Source organism: Aedes aegypti, chromosome 3 (genome assembly GCF_002204515.2).
Source record: "Aedes aegypti strain LVP_AGWG chromosome 3, AaegL5.0 Primary Assembly, whole genome shotgun sequence".
In the NCBI taxonomy this organism is placed as follows: Eukaryota; Metazoa; Arthropoda; class Insecta; order Diptera; family Culicidae; genus Aedes; species Aedes aegypti.
Window position 1 is genome coordinate 284194717 of NC_035109.1, and position 16674 is coordinate 284211390.

Sequence of the window (16674 nt, forward strand, 5' to 3'; positions counted from 1 at the left end):
TGTCGAAGACAGCATCCTTCTATGTGGTCGCAATCTCGAGTTATCGCATGATTAGCACCTACCGGAAGTTCATATCGACGCTAGCGCCATGCAGTGGTCGAGTTCTGAACTAAATTGTATCTCATGTGGAAGTGCTTATCCTCCTGAGCAACTTTGCTGAAGACAGCATCCTTCTATGTGCTCACAATCTCGAGTTATCACATAATTAGCCCCTACCGGAAGTTCATATCGACGCAAGCGCCACGCAGTGGTCGAGTTCTGAACTAAATTGTATCTCATGTGAAAGTCCTTATCCTCTTGAGCAACTTTGTCGAAGACAGCATCCTTCTATGTGTTCGCTATCTCGAGTTATCGCATTATTAGCCCCTACCGGAAGTATTTATCGACGCTAGGGCCATGCAGTGGTCGAGTTCTGAACTAAATTGTATCTTATGTAGAACTCCTTATCTTCCTGAGCAACTTTGCCGAAGACAACATCCTTCTATGTGGTCGCAATCTAGAGTTATCGCATAATTAGCCCCTACCGGAAGTTCATATCGACGCTAGCGCCACGCAGCGGTCGAGTTCCTAACTAAATTGTATCTCATGTAGAAGTCCTTATCCTCCTGAGCAACTTTGCCGAAGACAACATCCTTCTATGTGCTCGCAATCTCGAGTTATCGCATAAGTAGCCCCTACCGGAAGTTCATATCGACGCTAGCGCCACGCAGCGGTTGAGTTCTGAACTAAATTGTATCTCATGAAGAAGTCCTTATTGTCCTGAGCAACTTTGCCGAAGACTGCATCCTTCTATGTGGTCGCAATCTCGAGTTATCGCATGTTTAGCACCTACCGGAAGTTCATATCGACGCTAGCGCCACGGGGTGGTCGAGTTCTGAACTTAATTGTATCTCATGTGGAAGTCCTTATCCTCCTGAGCAACTTAGTCGAAGACAACATCCTTCTATGTGCTCGCAATCTCGAGTTATCGCGTAATTTGCCCCTACCGGAAGTTCATATCGACGCTAGCGCCACGCAGCGGTCGAGTTCTAAACTAAGTTGTATTTCATGTGGAAGTCCTTATCCTCCTGAGCAACTTTGTCGAAGACAGCATCCTTCTATGTGTGCGCAATCTCGAGTTATCGCATAATTAGAAGTTCATATCGACGCTAGCGCCACGCAGCGGTCGAGTTCTGAACTAAATTGTATCTCATGTGGAAGTCCTTATCCTCCTGAGCAACTTAGTCGAAGACAACATCCTTCTATGTGCTCGCAATCTCGAGTTATCGCATAATTTGCCCCTACCGGAAGTTCATATCGACGCTAGCGCCACGCAGCGGTCGAGTTCTTAACTAAATTGCATCTTATGTAGAAATCCTTATCCTCCTGAGCAACTTTGCCGAAGACAGCATCCTTCTATGTGCTCGCAATCTCGAGTTATCGCATGATTAGCCCCTACTAGAAGTTCATATCGACGCTAGCGCCACGGGGTGGTCGAGTTCTGAACTAAATTGCATCTCATGTGGAAGTCCTTATCCTCCTGAGCAACTTTGCCGAAGACAGCATCCTTCTATGTGCTCGCAATCTCGAGTTATCGTATAATTAACCCCTACCGGAAGTTCATATCGACACTAGCGCCACGCGGTGGTCAAGTTCTGAACAAAATTGTATCTTATGTAGAAGTCCTTATCCTCCTGAGCAACTTTGCCGAAGACAGCATCCTTCTATGTGCTCGCAATCTCGAGTTATCGCATAATAAGCCTCTACCGGAAGTTCATATCGACGCTCGCGCCACGCGGTGGTCGAGTTCTGAACTAAATTGTATCTCATGTGGAAGTGCTTATCCTCCTGAGCAACTTTGTCGAAGACAGCATCCTTCTATGTGCTCGCAATCTCGAGTTATCGCATAATTAGCCCCTACCGGAAGTTTATATCGACGCTAGCGCCACGCAGCGGTTGAGTTCTGAACTAAATTGTATCTCATGAAGAAGTCCTTATTGTCCTGAGCAACTTTGCCGAAGACAGCATCCTTCTTTGTGGTCACAATCTAGAGTTATCGCATAAGTAGCCCCTACCGGAAGTTCATATCGACGCTAGCGCCACGCAGCGGTTGAGTTCTGAACTAAATTGTATCTCATGAAGAAGTCCTTATCCTCCTGAGAAACTTTGCCGAAGACAGCATCCTTCTTTGTGGTCACAATCTAGATTTACCGCATAAGTAGCCCCTACCGGAAGTTCATATCGACGCTAGCGCCACGCAGCGGTCGAGTTCTGAACTAAATTGTATCTCATGTGGAATTGCTTATCCTCCTGAGCAACTTTGCCGAAGACTGCATCCTTCTATGTGCTCGCAATCTCGAGTTATCGCATAATTAGCCCCTACCGGAAGTTTATATCGACGCTAGCGCCACGCAGTGATCGAGTTCTGAACTAAATTGTATCTCATGAAGAAGTCCTTATTGTCCTGAGCAACTTTGCCGAAGACAGCATCCTTCTATGTGGTCGCAATCTCGAGTTATCGCATGTTTAGCACCTACCGGAAGTTCATATCGACGCTAGCGCCACGGGGTGGTCGAGTTCTGAACTTAATTGTATCTCATGTGGAAGTCCTTATCCTCCTGAGCAACTTAGTCGAAGACAACATCCTTCTATGTGCTCGCAATCTCGAGTTATCGCATAATTAGCCTCTACCGGAAGTTCATATCGACGCAAGCGCCACGCAGCGGTCGAGTTCTGAACTAAATTGTATCTCATGTGGAAGTGCTTATCCTCCTGAGCAACTTTGCCGAAGACAGCTTCCTTCTATGTGCTCGCAATCTCGAGTTATCGCATAATTAGCCCTTACCGAAAGTCCATATCGACGCTAGCGCCACGCGGTGGTCGAGTTCTAAACTAAGTTGTATTTCATGTGGAAGTCCTTATCCTCCTGAGCAACTTTGTCGAAGACAGCATCCTTCTATGTGTGCGCAATCTCGAGTTATCGCATAATTAGATGTTCATATCGACGCTAGCGCCACGCAGCGGTCGAGTTCTGAACTAAATTGTATCTCATGTGGAAGTCCTTATCCTCCTGAGCAACTTAGTCGAAGACAACATCCTTCTATGTGCTCGCAATCTCGAGTTATCGCATAATTTGCCCCTACCGGAAGTTCATATCGACGCTAGCGCCACGCAGCGGTCGAGTTCTTAACTAAATTGCATCTTATGTAGAAATCCTTATCCTCCTGAGCAACTTTGCCGAAGACAGCATCCTTCTATGTGCTCGCAATCTCGAGTTATCGCATGATTAGCCCCTACTAGAAGTTCATATCGACGCTAGCGCCACGGGGTGGTCGAGTTCTGAACTAAATTGCATCTCATGTGGAAGTCCTTATCCTCCTGAGCAACTTTGCCGAAGACAGCATCCTTCTATGTGCTCGCAATCCTGAGTTATCGTATAATTAACCCCTACCGGAAGTTCATATCGACACTAGCGCCACGCGGTGGTCAAGTTCTGAACAAAATTGTATCTTATGTAGAAGTCCTTATCCTCCTGAGCAACTTTGCCGAAGACAGCATCCTTCTATGTGCTCGCAATCTCGAGTTATCGCATAATAAGCCTCTACCGGAAGTTCATATCGACGCAAGCGCCACGCAGCGGTCGAGTTCTGAACTAAATTGTATCTCATGTGGAAGTGCTTATCCTCCTGAGCAACTTTGTCGAAGACAGCATCCTTCTATGTGCTCGCAATCTCGAGTTATCGCATAATTAGCCCCTACCGGAAGTTTATATCGACGCTAGCGCCACGCAGTGATCGAGTTCTGAACTAAATTGTATCTCATGAAGAAGTCCTTATTGTCCTGAGCAACTTTGCCGAAGACAGCATCCTTCTATGTGGTCGCAATCTAGAGTTATCGCATAATTAGCCCCTACCGGAAGTTCATATCGACGCTAGCGCCACGCAGCGGTCGAGTTCCTAACTAAATTGTATCTCATGTAGAAGTCCTTATCCTCCTGAGCAACTTTGCCGAAGACAACATCCTTCTATGTGCTCGCAATCTCGAGTTATCGCATAATTTGCCCCTACTGGAAGTTCATATTGACGTTAGCGCCACGCAGCGGTCGAGTTCTGAACTAAATTGTATCTGATGTGGAAGTCCTTATTCTCCTGAGCAACTTTGCCGGAGACAGCATCCTTCTATGTGGTCGCAATCTAGAGTTATCGCATAAGTAGCCCCTACCGGAAGTTCATATCGACGCTAGCGCCACGCAGCGGTTGAGTTCTGAACTAAATTGTATCTCATGAAGAAGTCCTTATTGTCCTGAGCAACTTTGCCGAAGACTGCATCCTTCTATGTGGTCGCAATCTCGAGTTATCGCATGTTTAGCACCTACCGGAAGTTCATATCGACGCTAGCGCCACGGGGTGGTCGAGTTCTGAACTAAATTGTATCTCATGTGGAAGTCCTTATCCTCCTGAGCAACTTTGCCGAAGACAGCATCCTTCTATGTGGTCACAATCTAGAGTTATCGCATAAGTAGCCCCTACCGGAAGTTCATATCGACGCTAGCGCCACGCATCGGTTGAGTTCTGAACTAAATTGTATCTCATGAAGAAGTCCTTATCCTCCTGAGAAACTTTGCCGAAGACAGCATCCTTCTTTGTGGTCACAATCTAGATTTACCGCATAAGTAGCCCCTACCGGAAGTTCATATCGACGCTAGCGCCACGCAGCGGTCGAGTTCTGAACTAAATTGTATCTCATGTGGAATTGCTTATCCTCCTGAGCAACTTTGTCGAAGACAGCATCCTTCTATGTGTTCGCTATCTCGAGTTATCGCATTATTAGCCCCTACCGGAAGTATTTATCGACGCTAGGGCCATGCAGTGGTCGAGTTCTGAACTAAATTGTATCTCATGTGGAAGTGCTTATCCTCCTAAGCAACTTTGCCGAAGACAGCATCCTTCTATGTGCTCACAATTTCGAGTTATCACATAATTAGCCCCTACCGGAAGTTCATATCGACGCAAGCGCCACGCAGTGGTCGAGTTCTGAACTAAATTGTATCTCATGTGAAAGTCCTTATCCTCCTGAGCAACTTTGCCGAAGACTGCATCCTTCTATGTGCTCGCAATCTCGAGTTATCGTATAATTAGCCCCTACAGGAAGTTCATATCGACGCGAGCGCCACGCGGTGGTCGAGTTCTGAACTAAATTGTATCCCATGTGGAAGTTCTTGGTTCCCGAAGCAAGTTTGTTGAAGACAGTACATTCCTATATGGCCTGCATCTTTTACAATTTGGTGATGACTGCAGATTTCTGGACTGAGTGTACTGAAATTCCACGTAGCCAACATGGTCCCCTTCGTAGCCGATTCCCGGTGGCCACTGGATCCGGAACCGGTATTCCAGGTAGTGATCAGAATCTTGAGGAGTATATCTTTCGAATGCGGCATAAATTTCATTATTCGGTTGATATTTCACTGATTTATAGGGGTATACATTGCTGGGTCATAATGACCCCAGTATCTTATTAAGTTGTTTTTTTGTGGCGCCATCTTAGAATCACCTTAAGAAAAAATTTTTTTGGTCTTGCGCTTCGTTTCCACAAAATATTAAAAGTCAGGGAATTTCAGAAAGATCCGTTTAATAACAACAGAGATATGGCAGGTTGAAATTCGATTTTGGGTCATTATGACCCCAGTATCTAATAGAGATGGTCGGGTCTCGGGTTTTCAAACCCGAAACCCGACCCGAACCCGAACCCGACGGGTTCGGGTCGGGTTCGGGTTTGAAAATTTGAAATTTTTCGGGTACGGGTTCGGGTCGGGTTTGAAAGCTACAAAATTGTCGGGTACGGGTCGGGTTCGGGCTTGAAAAAAGTCGGGTTTGAGTCGGGTTTATGTCGGGTTTGGTGAGAATTGTGAACAGAGTAGAATACTGAAAGCTTCCCTATACATCAGAAACAATGAATTTACCGTTTTTTCGTGTTCGTGTTTTGTTCGGGTTTTTCTAACAAAAAAAATCAGGTTTCGGGTCGGGTTCGGGTTTACACAGTGAAATATTTTCGGGTTCGGGTCGGGTACGGGTTTGCCTTTCAATTATTGTTCGGGCTCGGGTCGGGTCCGGGTTTGAATAAATAAAATAAGTCGGGTACGGGTCGGGTTCGGGTTTGAAAAATGTGAAACCCGACCATCTCTAGTATCTAACTAAGGTTAATTGAGAAAATATTTTTTTATTTCTTTTTGCAGATCCTGCCATATAATGTTTATAGCAGGATCGCGAATGCGTTGAAAATGCCTTCTCCTCACGTTTTAAGATGGATCAAGAGTTTAAGATCATCGTCCAGAACCACGGATTCGAAATTTACTACACATTTTGGTATTGGAAACCAGGGCAAGATCCTTTGAGCCATTTAAATCTGCTGGTATGGATGGAATTTTCCCAGCGCCTATCCTGAAAGATTAACAAACGCTTATTCCTCCCATGATAGAGATTTTTAGGGCCAGTTTAGTCACATTGAGGGCATACAAGCCAAATGTAATAAATATGTAAAATGTCTCTATCCTCTTATTAATAGAAAATCAAAACTTTGTCTTAAGAACAAGCTTTTGATATTCAAACAAATTTTCAGGCCAGCCATGTTGTATGGTGTACTCATATAGACTAGGAAGAAAGCTCTGCAAAGAATTCAAAATAAAATTTTGAAAATGATTCTGAAGCTTCCTCCCTGGTATAGTACCAATGCACACTGGTCCAGGAAGCTAATTTAGGCGGACATGAGGTTTTCGTCAAGATTTATTGATTTTAGAGCCATAGTTTATTCTGAGAATATGTTCAGAACTACAGTACTACAGTACTACAGTACTACAAAATGTACGGAACAAAATTTTTTTTACGGTGATCGCAAGAGTGACGCATACGCCAACTTTTTTATTTTAACGAATCGTAAGTTGGTATGTTCAGCAAAGTTGTAGCAAATGATCATAGAAACAACTTTGCCAAACAAACTTTTTCTCGGTTTTGCTTCAGAGCCGAGATAATTAAGAATTTTTAATAAAAAATCGTTTTTTGCTCTTAAGTGTTTTATTTTTTAGTTTTATTGGCCTACTATGTTCTACAAAGTTTTTATACTTATCATTTGCTACAACTTTGCTGAACATACCAAAGTTGTATTTCTTATGGTTTTCATGTTATTTGAGTTTTTCATCTTAAAATTAGCTATTTTGTATGCCTTGTATCTCAACTATGAGCACCTCAAAAAAATATATCTTTCCACCAAATGATTTTGCAGTCTTTCAAGTACCTGTGAGCAAAATTTGGAGAAGATGATATTTTTCTATCTCGTTTAAAATCGATTTTACTAAAAGACGATATGAGATAAATCCATATTTATTGAATATTCATACATGTTCAACTCACAAAAGTCATGGCTAACTAAGCATATCAAACCAAAAGTAACACGTGTATTTATATAGGAATATAAAGCACATCGTTTTTCAGTTGTTTTCGATTAACTTGGATGCTTCTGCAAGAAATTCATCGTATTTTTCTCTACCTGTATTTAATCAATTCCTAAGCAAGATCACCGGGTTGGAAGTCAACATAAGCGGTATAAAATACTTATACAAAATTTACAGTCTGTGGCATGATTTTCCCAGAATCTTCTGATGGATTTATTCCGCATTTTTTATGTTTCTTCGGCGACATGGCGGTCAACATCACTCCATGCGAAAGTAGTTTTTGCACCGTTGAAGAGAGTACATACCAATCGTAGAACTGGCGATACTAACAGTACGTTTCTGACAAAAACTGTTCAAATGCCTCCTCGTTAATCTTCCGATTAAAGTTGACCACTTTTAAAATGATTGAGATCCGTGAAAAGAAGTTATTACAAGTGCGGAAACGCTAACAAAAGTGCGCAATTGAATCAAATCGGGTAGGTGTCTTCGGGGGACTTATTCTTCGTAAATCGAAGAATAAGTTTTCTGAAGACACCAACAGGATTCAATGCAATCCCTCACTTTTATTCACAATTTCGGACTTATGACGTCGCACTTCGCAGTTCAGTAGTGAAAGAAATACACAATATCTACTTCCCGTAAAAAGCGGCATGCCGTGTTACGACCATTTGAGTTCCTACTAGCTGGAAGAGGTTCGTACAGTCTCAGCCCTAACCTTCCTTCGAGGGCTTTTCGTGGCGATCCTTTAGAATGCTGTTACTTTTACTGATACGTCTACAACTATTGCACGGAAGTGGTGTTGTCCGGCATGCCGCATTACCAAAGAAAAACATGAAACGTGGAATCCATCAGAAGATTCTGGGAAAATCATGCCACAGAATTCACCGCTTATGTTGACTTCCAACCCGGTGATCTTGCTTAGGAATTGAATAAATACAGGTAGAGAAAAATACGATGAATTTCTTGCAGAAGCTTCCAAGTTAATCGAAAACAACTGAAAAACGATGTGCTTTATATTCCTATATAAATACACGTGTTACTTTTGGTTTGATATGCTTAGTTAGCCATGACATTTGTGAGTTGAACATGTATGAATATTCAATAAATATGGATTTATCTCATATCGTCTATTAGTAAAATCGATTTTAAACGAGATAGAAAAATATCATCTTCTCCAAATTTTGCACACAGGTACTTGAAAGACTGCAAAATCATTTGGTGGAAAGATATATTTTTTTGAGGTGCTCATAGTTGAGATACAAGGTATACAAAATAGCTAATTTTAAGATGAAAAACTCAAATAACATGAAAACCATAAGAAATACAACTTTGGTATGTTCAGCAAAGTTGTAGCAAATGATAAGCATAAAAACTTTGTAGAACATAGTAGGCCAATAAAACTAAAAAATAAAACATTTAAGGACAAAAAACGATTTTTTATTAAAAATACTTAATTATCTCGGCTCTGAAGCAAAACCGAGAAAAAGTTTGTTCGGCAAAGTTGTTTCTATGATCATTTGCTACAACTTTGCTGAACATACCAACTTACGATTCGTTAAAATAAAAAAGTTGGCGTATGCGTCACTCTTGCGATCACCGTAAAAAAATTTTTGTTCCGTACATTTTGTAGTACTGAAAATTCTGAACATATTCTCAGAATAAACTATGACTCTAAAATCAATAAATCTTGACGAAATCCTCATGTCCGCCTAAATTAGCTTCCTGGACCAATGTGCAATGAGTTACATAGAATATCCAATGTTGAAACATTGGAACAAATGTCATAAATAAAATAATTAATAATTTCAGGCAAAAATCGTTACAATCTTCTATTGCCACGATTAATGCGTTATATGTTTAGTGTTAACAAAATGTTAGTAAAATCTTAAATTTGTTTTACCAAATTAGGATGATAGTGTTGTCTAATAACACAGAACACCTAGATATAAGATCTGAATGTAATGTTTGGAATGATACTAATAAAGAAATTAAAAAAAGCGTTGTGTTTCAAAAATATATTCATAATTTTTTGTAAAAAAAAATCTGCTCTGGGGAGGGGGATGACCCCCAAAACCCCCCCCTTGGTTGCGCCACTGGCTCATGCTCATGCTCATGCAACCATGTTTAGTGAATAAACGAAAGAAGAAGGCCTTCTAAGAGGTTTTTTTTCCCAAGACGGTGTCCAAGAAGGATAACCACCGCTAGCTTACGCTCACGGGTCAAAAAAAAAAATCGAAGACACGGGTCCAAACAAGGATCGTAAAGGGATCGATAGTAAAAAAAAAAGCAGCAAAATTCCAAGAGCAGAGAGAATTTGTGTACGCACAGCACAAAGATACTATGCGCACTGACTGTACTTCTTATATATTTCTAATGTGCACACGAGAGGTGCACCAGCTTCGACCACCTCCGCGTTATTTTATTTTTTTATCATTGAAACAAACAGTACAATAATGGAATTCCCTGTTATACATCTCCGATGAATGAAGAACTGCACAAATATAAAAACCTTAATGACAGAATAAATAAAAATGTAATTAAATCCATTTTAATAATTCAAACCACGTTTTCTGCTTATTGCAAATGACAATCCTAGAATTGCATTTAATTGCTCGTTTATTCATGGTGGTGTAGAACGTATAGGAGCACAGGTAAAAGGACCAGTGCAAAACACTGTTTTCAGCTCATGAATACAGCATGCAATCAATTCCAATTAGCGAAACTTTTCCAAGCTCCAAAACAACCAACAAATGGTCCACTAGACGCTTCAGTTCTATCCAGAGCCAAGGAGAAACTTTTATTAAGTATTTGAATTGACTGCAAATAATTTCGAGAGAAATGTTTGGAGAAGATTTGCTGCATAAAGAAAAGCTATTGCTTGAGACGTAGAACTGCATCAGCAGTGTCTTACCTTACGGGCTCCGTCTAAATGGCACACAATACCAGAAAACGTGCACAAGTGAGCATTTAGCCGATTGCAAATATTTTATTCTTGGAAAGTCAAGTCTGTATACTCAAGAGTTTGATCTTATACAGATATGGATTTATGCACCATGGCAATGTAGGCTTTTTCCAATAAGCTGTCAGATAAGGGCTGTTCTGTTTTGGAAATAAAATTTGCTGATGTATTTTTGTCTTGAGAGGAATAAATTCAGAAAAGTGTTATCGGCAGGGCTGCGTAAATATTATTAGAGTGTATCCCGCGACTTTTACATAGATGCTTCCCTCACTATCAACGAGCGATGAGATATTGACAGAGATTGACTTAACATTCTCTTTCATTTTTTCGTCGCTAAGGCTTGTGATGGAATCGTAAACTTGACAATTTTTTGTTCACTTTCTGGCATGATTGTTATTTATATCGTCGGAATCATAAAAGGATTACGTCGATTTGAAAAAGTAATCGAGAAATGGCTATAAATGGGTCCATAAACAGTAGTTCCTGAAGAGCATTGGAACACGGCGAAACAAAACGAAACAATGTCTGATCTTTAGCCTAAAAGAATATCTTTCAGATGGAAGTTGTTTGGTTTGCCGCTATTTGCCGCTTTCCATGATATTTTGAGTCAAAAAGTGACTATTTTTTAACTAAAATTGATAATAACTCGAAAATAAGATGAGATAGAAAGTTGGTGTCTTCGAGAGAAAGAATGATTTTTTGATTGTTGACAACTTCCTAGAAAAAACATTTTTGCTAAAATCGTTACGTAAAAAGTTATTCGAAAAAATCTGGTTTTAGGAGTATTTTATACAAAATGCTCTGAAACTTTTGAACAAGCGTTTGTACAAAATTGGTGTCTTAGAAGAAAAATTTTCAATTATCATTATCTACAACATTGCTGAAGACTACTACTCGATTTGAGCAAATATTGAAAAAAATATTTTCACACTGCACTGCTAGGTGGATAGATCACAATTATTTTTATATCAAAATAAAGCTTAAGCAATATCCTCCAACTCATCAGAACATATCACCCTTCTAAAATCACGTTTAGACATCGAAAACTAAAAAACGCATGTTTTTCGGGCTCTGAACCAGTGTGCATAGTGTTGAAAATTAGATAATTTTGGATGATTTTTGAAATGCTCCAAAAATAATACTTTTTACAATTATTATCATTTTAAATGACATAGTGTTTATGAAAAGATGCTAAACTAACATCGTGAGGCGCTACTAAAACAGTATTTTTCAGTACTTTTTTTCTTTAAATGATCCCCTTACGATCCTTGTTTGGACCCGTGCCTTCGATTTTTCGTTGGACCCGTTGGCGAAAGCTAGCGGTGGTAATCCTTCTTGGACACCGTCTTGGGTAAAAACCGCTTAGGAGATCTCGTCTTCTTTCGTTTATTCACTAAACATGGTTGCAACTACAAACAAAAGGAAGGGTGAATCTCTGACTTCACAACTTCTTTCCAAAAGAGTGGGATTTGAAACTGTCACTAAACGTGGCAAGAATGGAAGAAAAAACGTTTCTCCGGAATGCGAACTTTCTTTCAAGGGTGAAATGGATAATGTTAGTAATTGCATCGAAATGAGCTCTTTTATTCAAGTGAGGAAGCAAAAAGTTTCGCCTATCGTGGTCAGTTGTTCCGAGTTTGGGAGATTTAGGCAGGATATCTTGAACTGCATTAGGGGAATCAAGGTCTCCTTCCAAATTGCAAAGAAAGGAGACTGCCTCGTTTTGCCGGGAACTCATAAAGATCGCGAACTTCTTCTGAAACATCTTGAAGAGAAGAAGCACAATTTTTTTAACTTATGACGACACAACTGAACGTTTGTTCATCGTCGTCTTGAACGGTATCTCAAGTGATTATAAGCCACCTGAAGAGATCAAAAATGGAATAGATGATTTACTTGGATGTTCCCCAGTCCAAATAACCATTATGGAAAAGAGAACCCAATCTGGCATTGTTCGGAAAGGGCTTTCTCAAGAATATTATTTAATTCACTTGAACAAAAAAGAACTAAATAATATTAAAGCTTTAGAGAAAGCAAAACTACTGTTCGATGTCCGTGTGACATGGGAACATTTCCAGAAACCTGGAGGAAATTACCAGAGCCCCACTCAGTGCCGTCGGTGCCAAAAGTGGGGTCAAGGAACATAAAATTGTCGCATGCATGATTTGCGGAGGTTCTTCTCACGCTAAGGAAGTCTGTACTGTAAAGGAAGATACCGATAAGTTCATATTCGCAAATTGTGGAGGCAATCATAAGTCACACTTTTGGGATTGCCCTTTACGTAGGCGAGTTGTCGAGGCTCGTGCCAGGCAGATGAAAGATAATGTCCGTTACGATAACAGTCGTTTCCGGAATTTCCCTGGTAGAGTATCGAACAATGCTCATTTTTCAGTTAACGATCGCTTGATAACGAATCATACCCGTCAGGAAGACCATAACCATGCTGTTCAATTTTCGTACAGCTAAAAACGTGCATATAGCAGTTATTACTGAAACTTATTTGAAACCTGGGTCCAAACTGAAAAGAGATTCTTACATTTTTGTTTACCGTAATGATCGACTTGATGAGGCATGTGGGGCAGTTGCAATCATCATTTATAGGCGTATAAAACATCAACTATTTTCGTCATTTGAAACCAAAGTTTTTGAAACTTTAGGTGTTTCTGTTGAAACACAGCTTGATAAATATACTATGAGAGCTGACAATTTGTTTTTAAATTCTCTGGGCATCAAGAAAATTTGCTCCAAACTGACTTGCAAAAATTGACTCGCGATAAGTCAAAATTGTTGGTCATTGATGACTTTATCGCAAAACATCGGTCATTGAATAATTCTCAAAGTAATTACAACGGCAGAATTTTATTTGATGAGTGCTCTTCAGGATATTTCTGAATTCAATACCCTGATAGCCCTACATGTTTTTCCTCTTCTAGAAACCCATCTACGATGGACTTGGTCTTAACCGACTCTAGCCAACTGATTACTCATGCTGATTTTGATTCTGATCATGTCCCTGTGACATTTCAAATATCCCATGAAGCGATTCTCAATCCTATCAGCTCCATTTTCAATTATGATGAAAATGAAAAAGGAGAACAAATTTTTATTAAATAATTGCGAAAAAGCTCAAAAACTTGCTATGGAGTTTGAAAACGCGCACAATTTTAATTTAGGACTTTCTAGTCCAATTGAAAGTCAAGTAACTCAGAATTTCGAAAATATTATCAATCAAGAGAACTTTCTTGAAAATTCCTGGGAGACTGATTTGGAAGAAGTGAGAACTATTATTAAAAAAAATCAAAAATATGGAAGCTCCTGGCAATGATGGAATTTTCAACATTCTCATCTATAAATTTCCAGAAAGTAGCTTATCATTCTTAGTTAATTAACAAATGTTTTCAATTAGCATATTTTCCTGACAAATGGAAAAATACTAATGTTGTACCAATTTTAAAAGCAGACAAAAATCCTACAGAAGCTTCTAGCTATCGTCCAATCAGTTTGCTTTCCTCCATCAGTAAACTTTTTGAAAAGGTTATTTTGAACAGAATGATAGTCCACATCAACGAAAATTCAAGTTTTGTCAATGAACAGTTCAGATTCCGACAAGGACATTCGACCACTCATCAAATTTTACATGTAACAAATTTGATTTGTTCCAACAAATCTGAAGGACATTCTATTAGTCTTGCTCTTCTAGACACAGAAAAAGCGTTCGACAGTGTTTGGCATGAAGGATTGAATGTAAAATTGCAAAATTTTAATTTTCTAACATACATTGTTAGAATAATCCAAAGTTATCTGTCACATCGTGCACTTCAGGTTAATTATCAGAATTCCAAGTCTGAATGGTTTTATGTATGCACTTGCGTTCCTTAAGATAGCATTTTGTGGCTAGCATTGTACAATAGATTTACATCTGACTTACCTGAGTTATCCCAGGGATGTCAAAAATCCTTGTTTGCGGATGACACAGGCCTCTCCGCCAAAGGACGAAGTCTGCGTGTCGTCTGTAGTCGATTGTAAAACAGTTTGGATATTTTTTCTTCATGCTTGCAAAAATCCTAATGCTTCCAAAATTCAATTCATAAAATATTAAGCTCTTCATTTGAAACCTTGAAGTTGACATGTTGTCACGATGCACCAAATAAATTGGTCAGATGAAGTTAAGTGTCTAAGGCTCATGCTGATAAAAATTTAAATACAAATATGTAAAGTGTCTTCATCCACTTATTATAAGAAAATCAAAACTTTGTATTAAGAACAAGCTTTTGATCTGCAAACAAATTTTCAAATCGGCCATGTTGTATGCTTTACTAATATGAACTAGCTGTTGTAATATCAAAAAGAAAGGTCTGCAAATGATTAAAAAAAAAATTGAAAAAGATTCTGAAGCTCTCTCTCTCTCTGGTATAGTACCACTGAGTTACATAGAATATCCAATGTTGAATCTCTGAAACAAATGTCGAATAAAATTATTCATAATTTTAGTCAGAAATTTATTGCCACGATCAATGCGTTATATATCTGTTTTATGTTGTTAACAAAATGTTAATAAAAGCTAAATTTAGTTCTACCAAATTAGTATGGTAGTGTTGTCTAATTTGATATTATAATGTTCTACGATTATTTTTGAAGTTGTATTGCATTCCAGTTGTACTTCTACGGAGATTGATATCCATACCATAATTTCAACACTCTAAAGTTTTATATCTTTTATTTGTCTAATGTTTTGGTTGGTTTTCATTGTGGCAACTCCAAGCGACATAATCAATTAGATTTAAGTAAAAGTATCTCACATCTTTGAATTAAGGACTGACATTATAATAATATAGCCATTTTATTTATGAAGCATTCCTTGAACGTAATAAAAAAAAATCTAGTGTCTCTGCAGTCATATAATAATTCGGTAGTCATACTTACATCATGAACAATCAAAAAGAGCAGCATAAGAATCCTCAGAAACAGTTTTGGCGGCAAAAGCATTTTGAAGTTTCCCATTTTTTCAGCTGTCGTTGTCGCCGTCGTCGTCGGTTAGATGCTGGGGTGGTGTTCAACTATTCAGCGTCCGTGTCTGATATCTCCAGAGAATTTTCGTTTCTATTCTTGACTTTGCACAATTATTCTTGAAACCGAAACACAACCACACACACGCAAATCTTGCAATTTCTCCTTTCCCGTAGCACTTTAGATAGACTCGCTTGTTGCTTCAAATTTAACTAATTCCAACCGGGATTTCCTTTGCAATTTCGAAAGTGCATCAATATCTTGGATTCCACACCGCTGCCAGAAGAAGAAGCTTCTCTTTTCTCACTTTTGTTTGTCTTCCCAACACTTCGCGCAAGCTTCTTCCTACACCACCTGCTGCACGGGGGAAACGAGTTGCAATATTCCTCTTTACTTATTGGCACAGACTTTCCTCGTGGGATTTTCTTCTTTGCTATTTTAAGTTTCAAGAACACCACCACCAAACGTTGTCAGGGACGAAACTTTGTAGGATTGTCACTTCACTCCCACTCGCTCACTCTTTTCAAACACTGCCACAATCCACAAGTTATCCCTGGTCTTTCGACCAAAGCGAAATGCTGGAAATACACGCACGAACACAACCACACACGCCGCAGCTGCCGTTTTCTATGGGGATGCCACTACTGAGAGGAAAATTCAATCAAATTCCTTCTTGTACAACCTCAGCAGCTCCTTTTGGCGTTTACGAGTATCCGAACATGGATAGCACTTCACTGGGCACTCTTGTCACAATTTAATACTCAGTCACGTTTTGCAATCACTGGCACTATCGAAGTCCATGGAAGAATGCAGCTATAAAGTCAGACAGTCCGAGTCTTGAAGAACAACTATGAAAAAACCGGATCTTTTGAAGAATGGTAATTTGGCACACAACACTAAAGCACCGTACGCCCAAAAAATAAAAATCTGCCACTGGATGCTGCTTCTGCTGATGGCTTTGCCTAACTGGATCTCTAGCTACCGCTTGTTGCTCAGTACTGCGACAGGAATCGCCTGAAGAGTGGCGAACTTGTACAATCCTTTTTATAGCGTTATTCGTGGTTCGTTTCGTTGGTGCTCCCTATGCCAGAGCCAAAGCCTCCAATGTCGGATGGTTGGATAGATGAATGAAAGTGCGGTCCTGTTGGTGCGCATGTTCACCAAGCCGAACGAAGGCACACGATGGCACGAATCGAGCTAACAGGTTCCTTTCATTCACGGGAATGGTTTCCGTTTTTCTCCCACGGGCCTTGAACGGCGTGGCGGAAGCGTGGCTGGATATAAC

At 39.8% G+C, this 16674-nt stretch overlaps 1 protein-coding gene across 4 annotated transcripts in view; it reads right to left on the minus strand.

Annotated features, from left to right (window-relative positions):
- The window catches only part of LOC5565029, a 142784-nt gene extending 126366 nt beyond the window's left edge, over window positions 1-16418 (minus strand). For 2 of the 4 annotated variants that reach the window (XM_021851155.1, XM_021851156.1), the window contains exon 1: window positions 15306-16418. In XM_021851155.1, coding sequence (XP_021706847.1) covers window positions 15306-15383 — 78 coding nt within the window. In that variant the 5' untranslated portion in view covers window positions 15384-16418. The remainder of the gene's footprint in view (window positions 1-15305) is intronic. The other 2 variants (XM_021851158.1, XM_021851157.1) reach the window with 1 other exon arrangement.
- Between the last annotated feature and the right edge of the window lie 256 nt (window positions 16419-16674).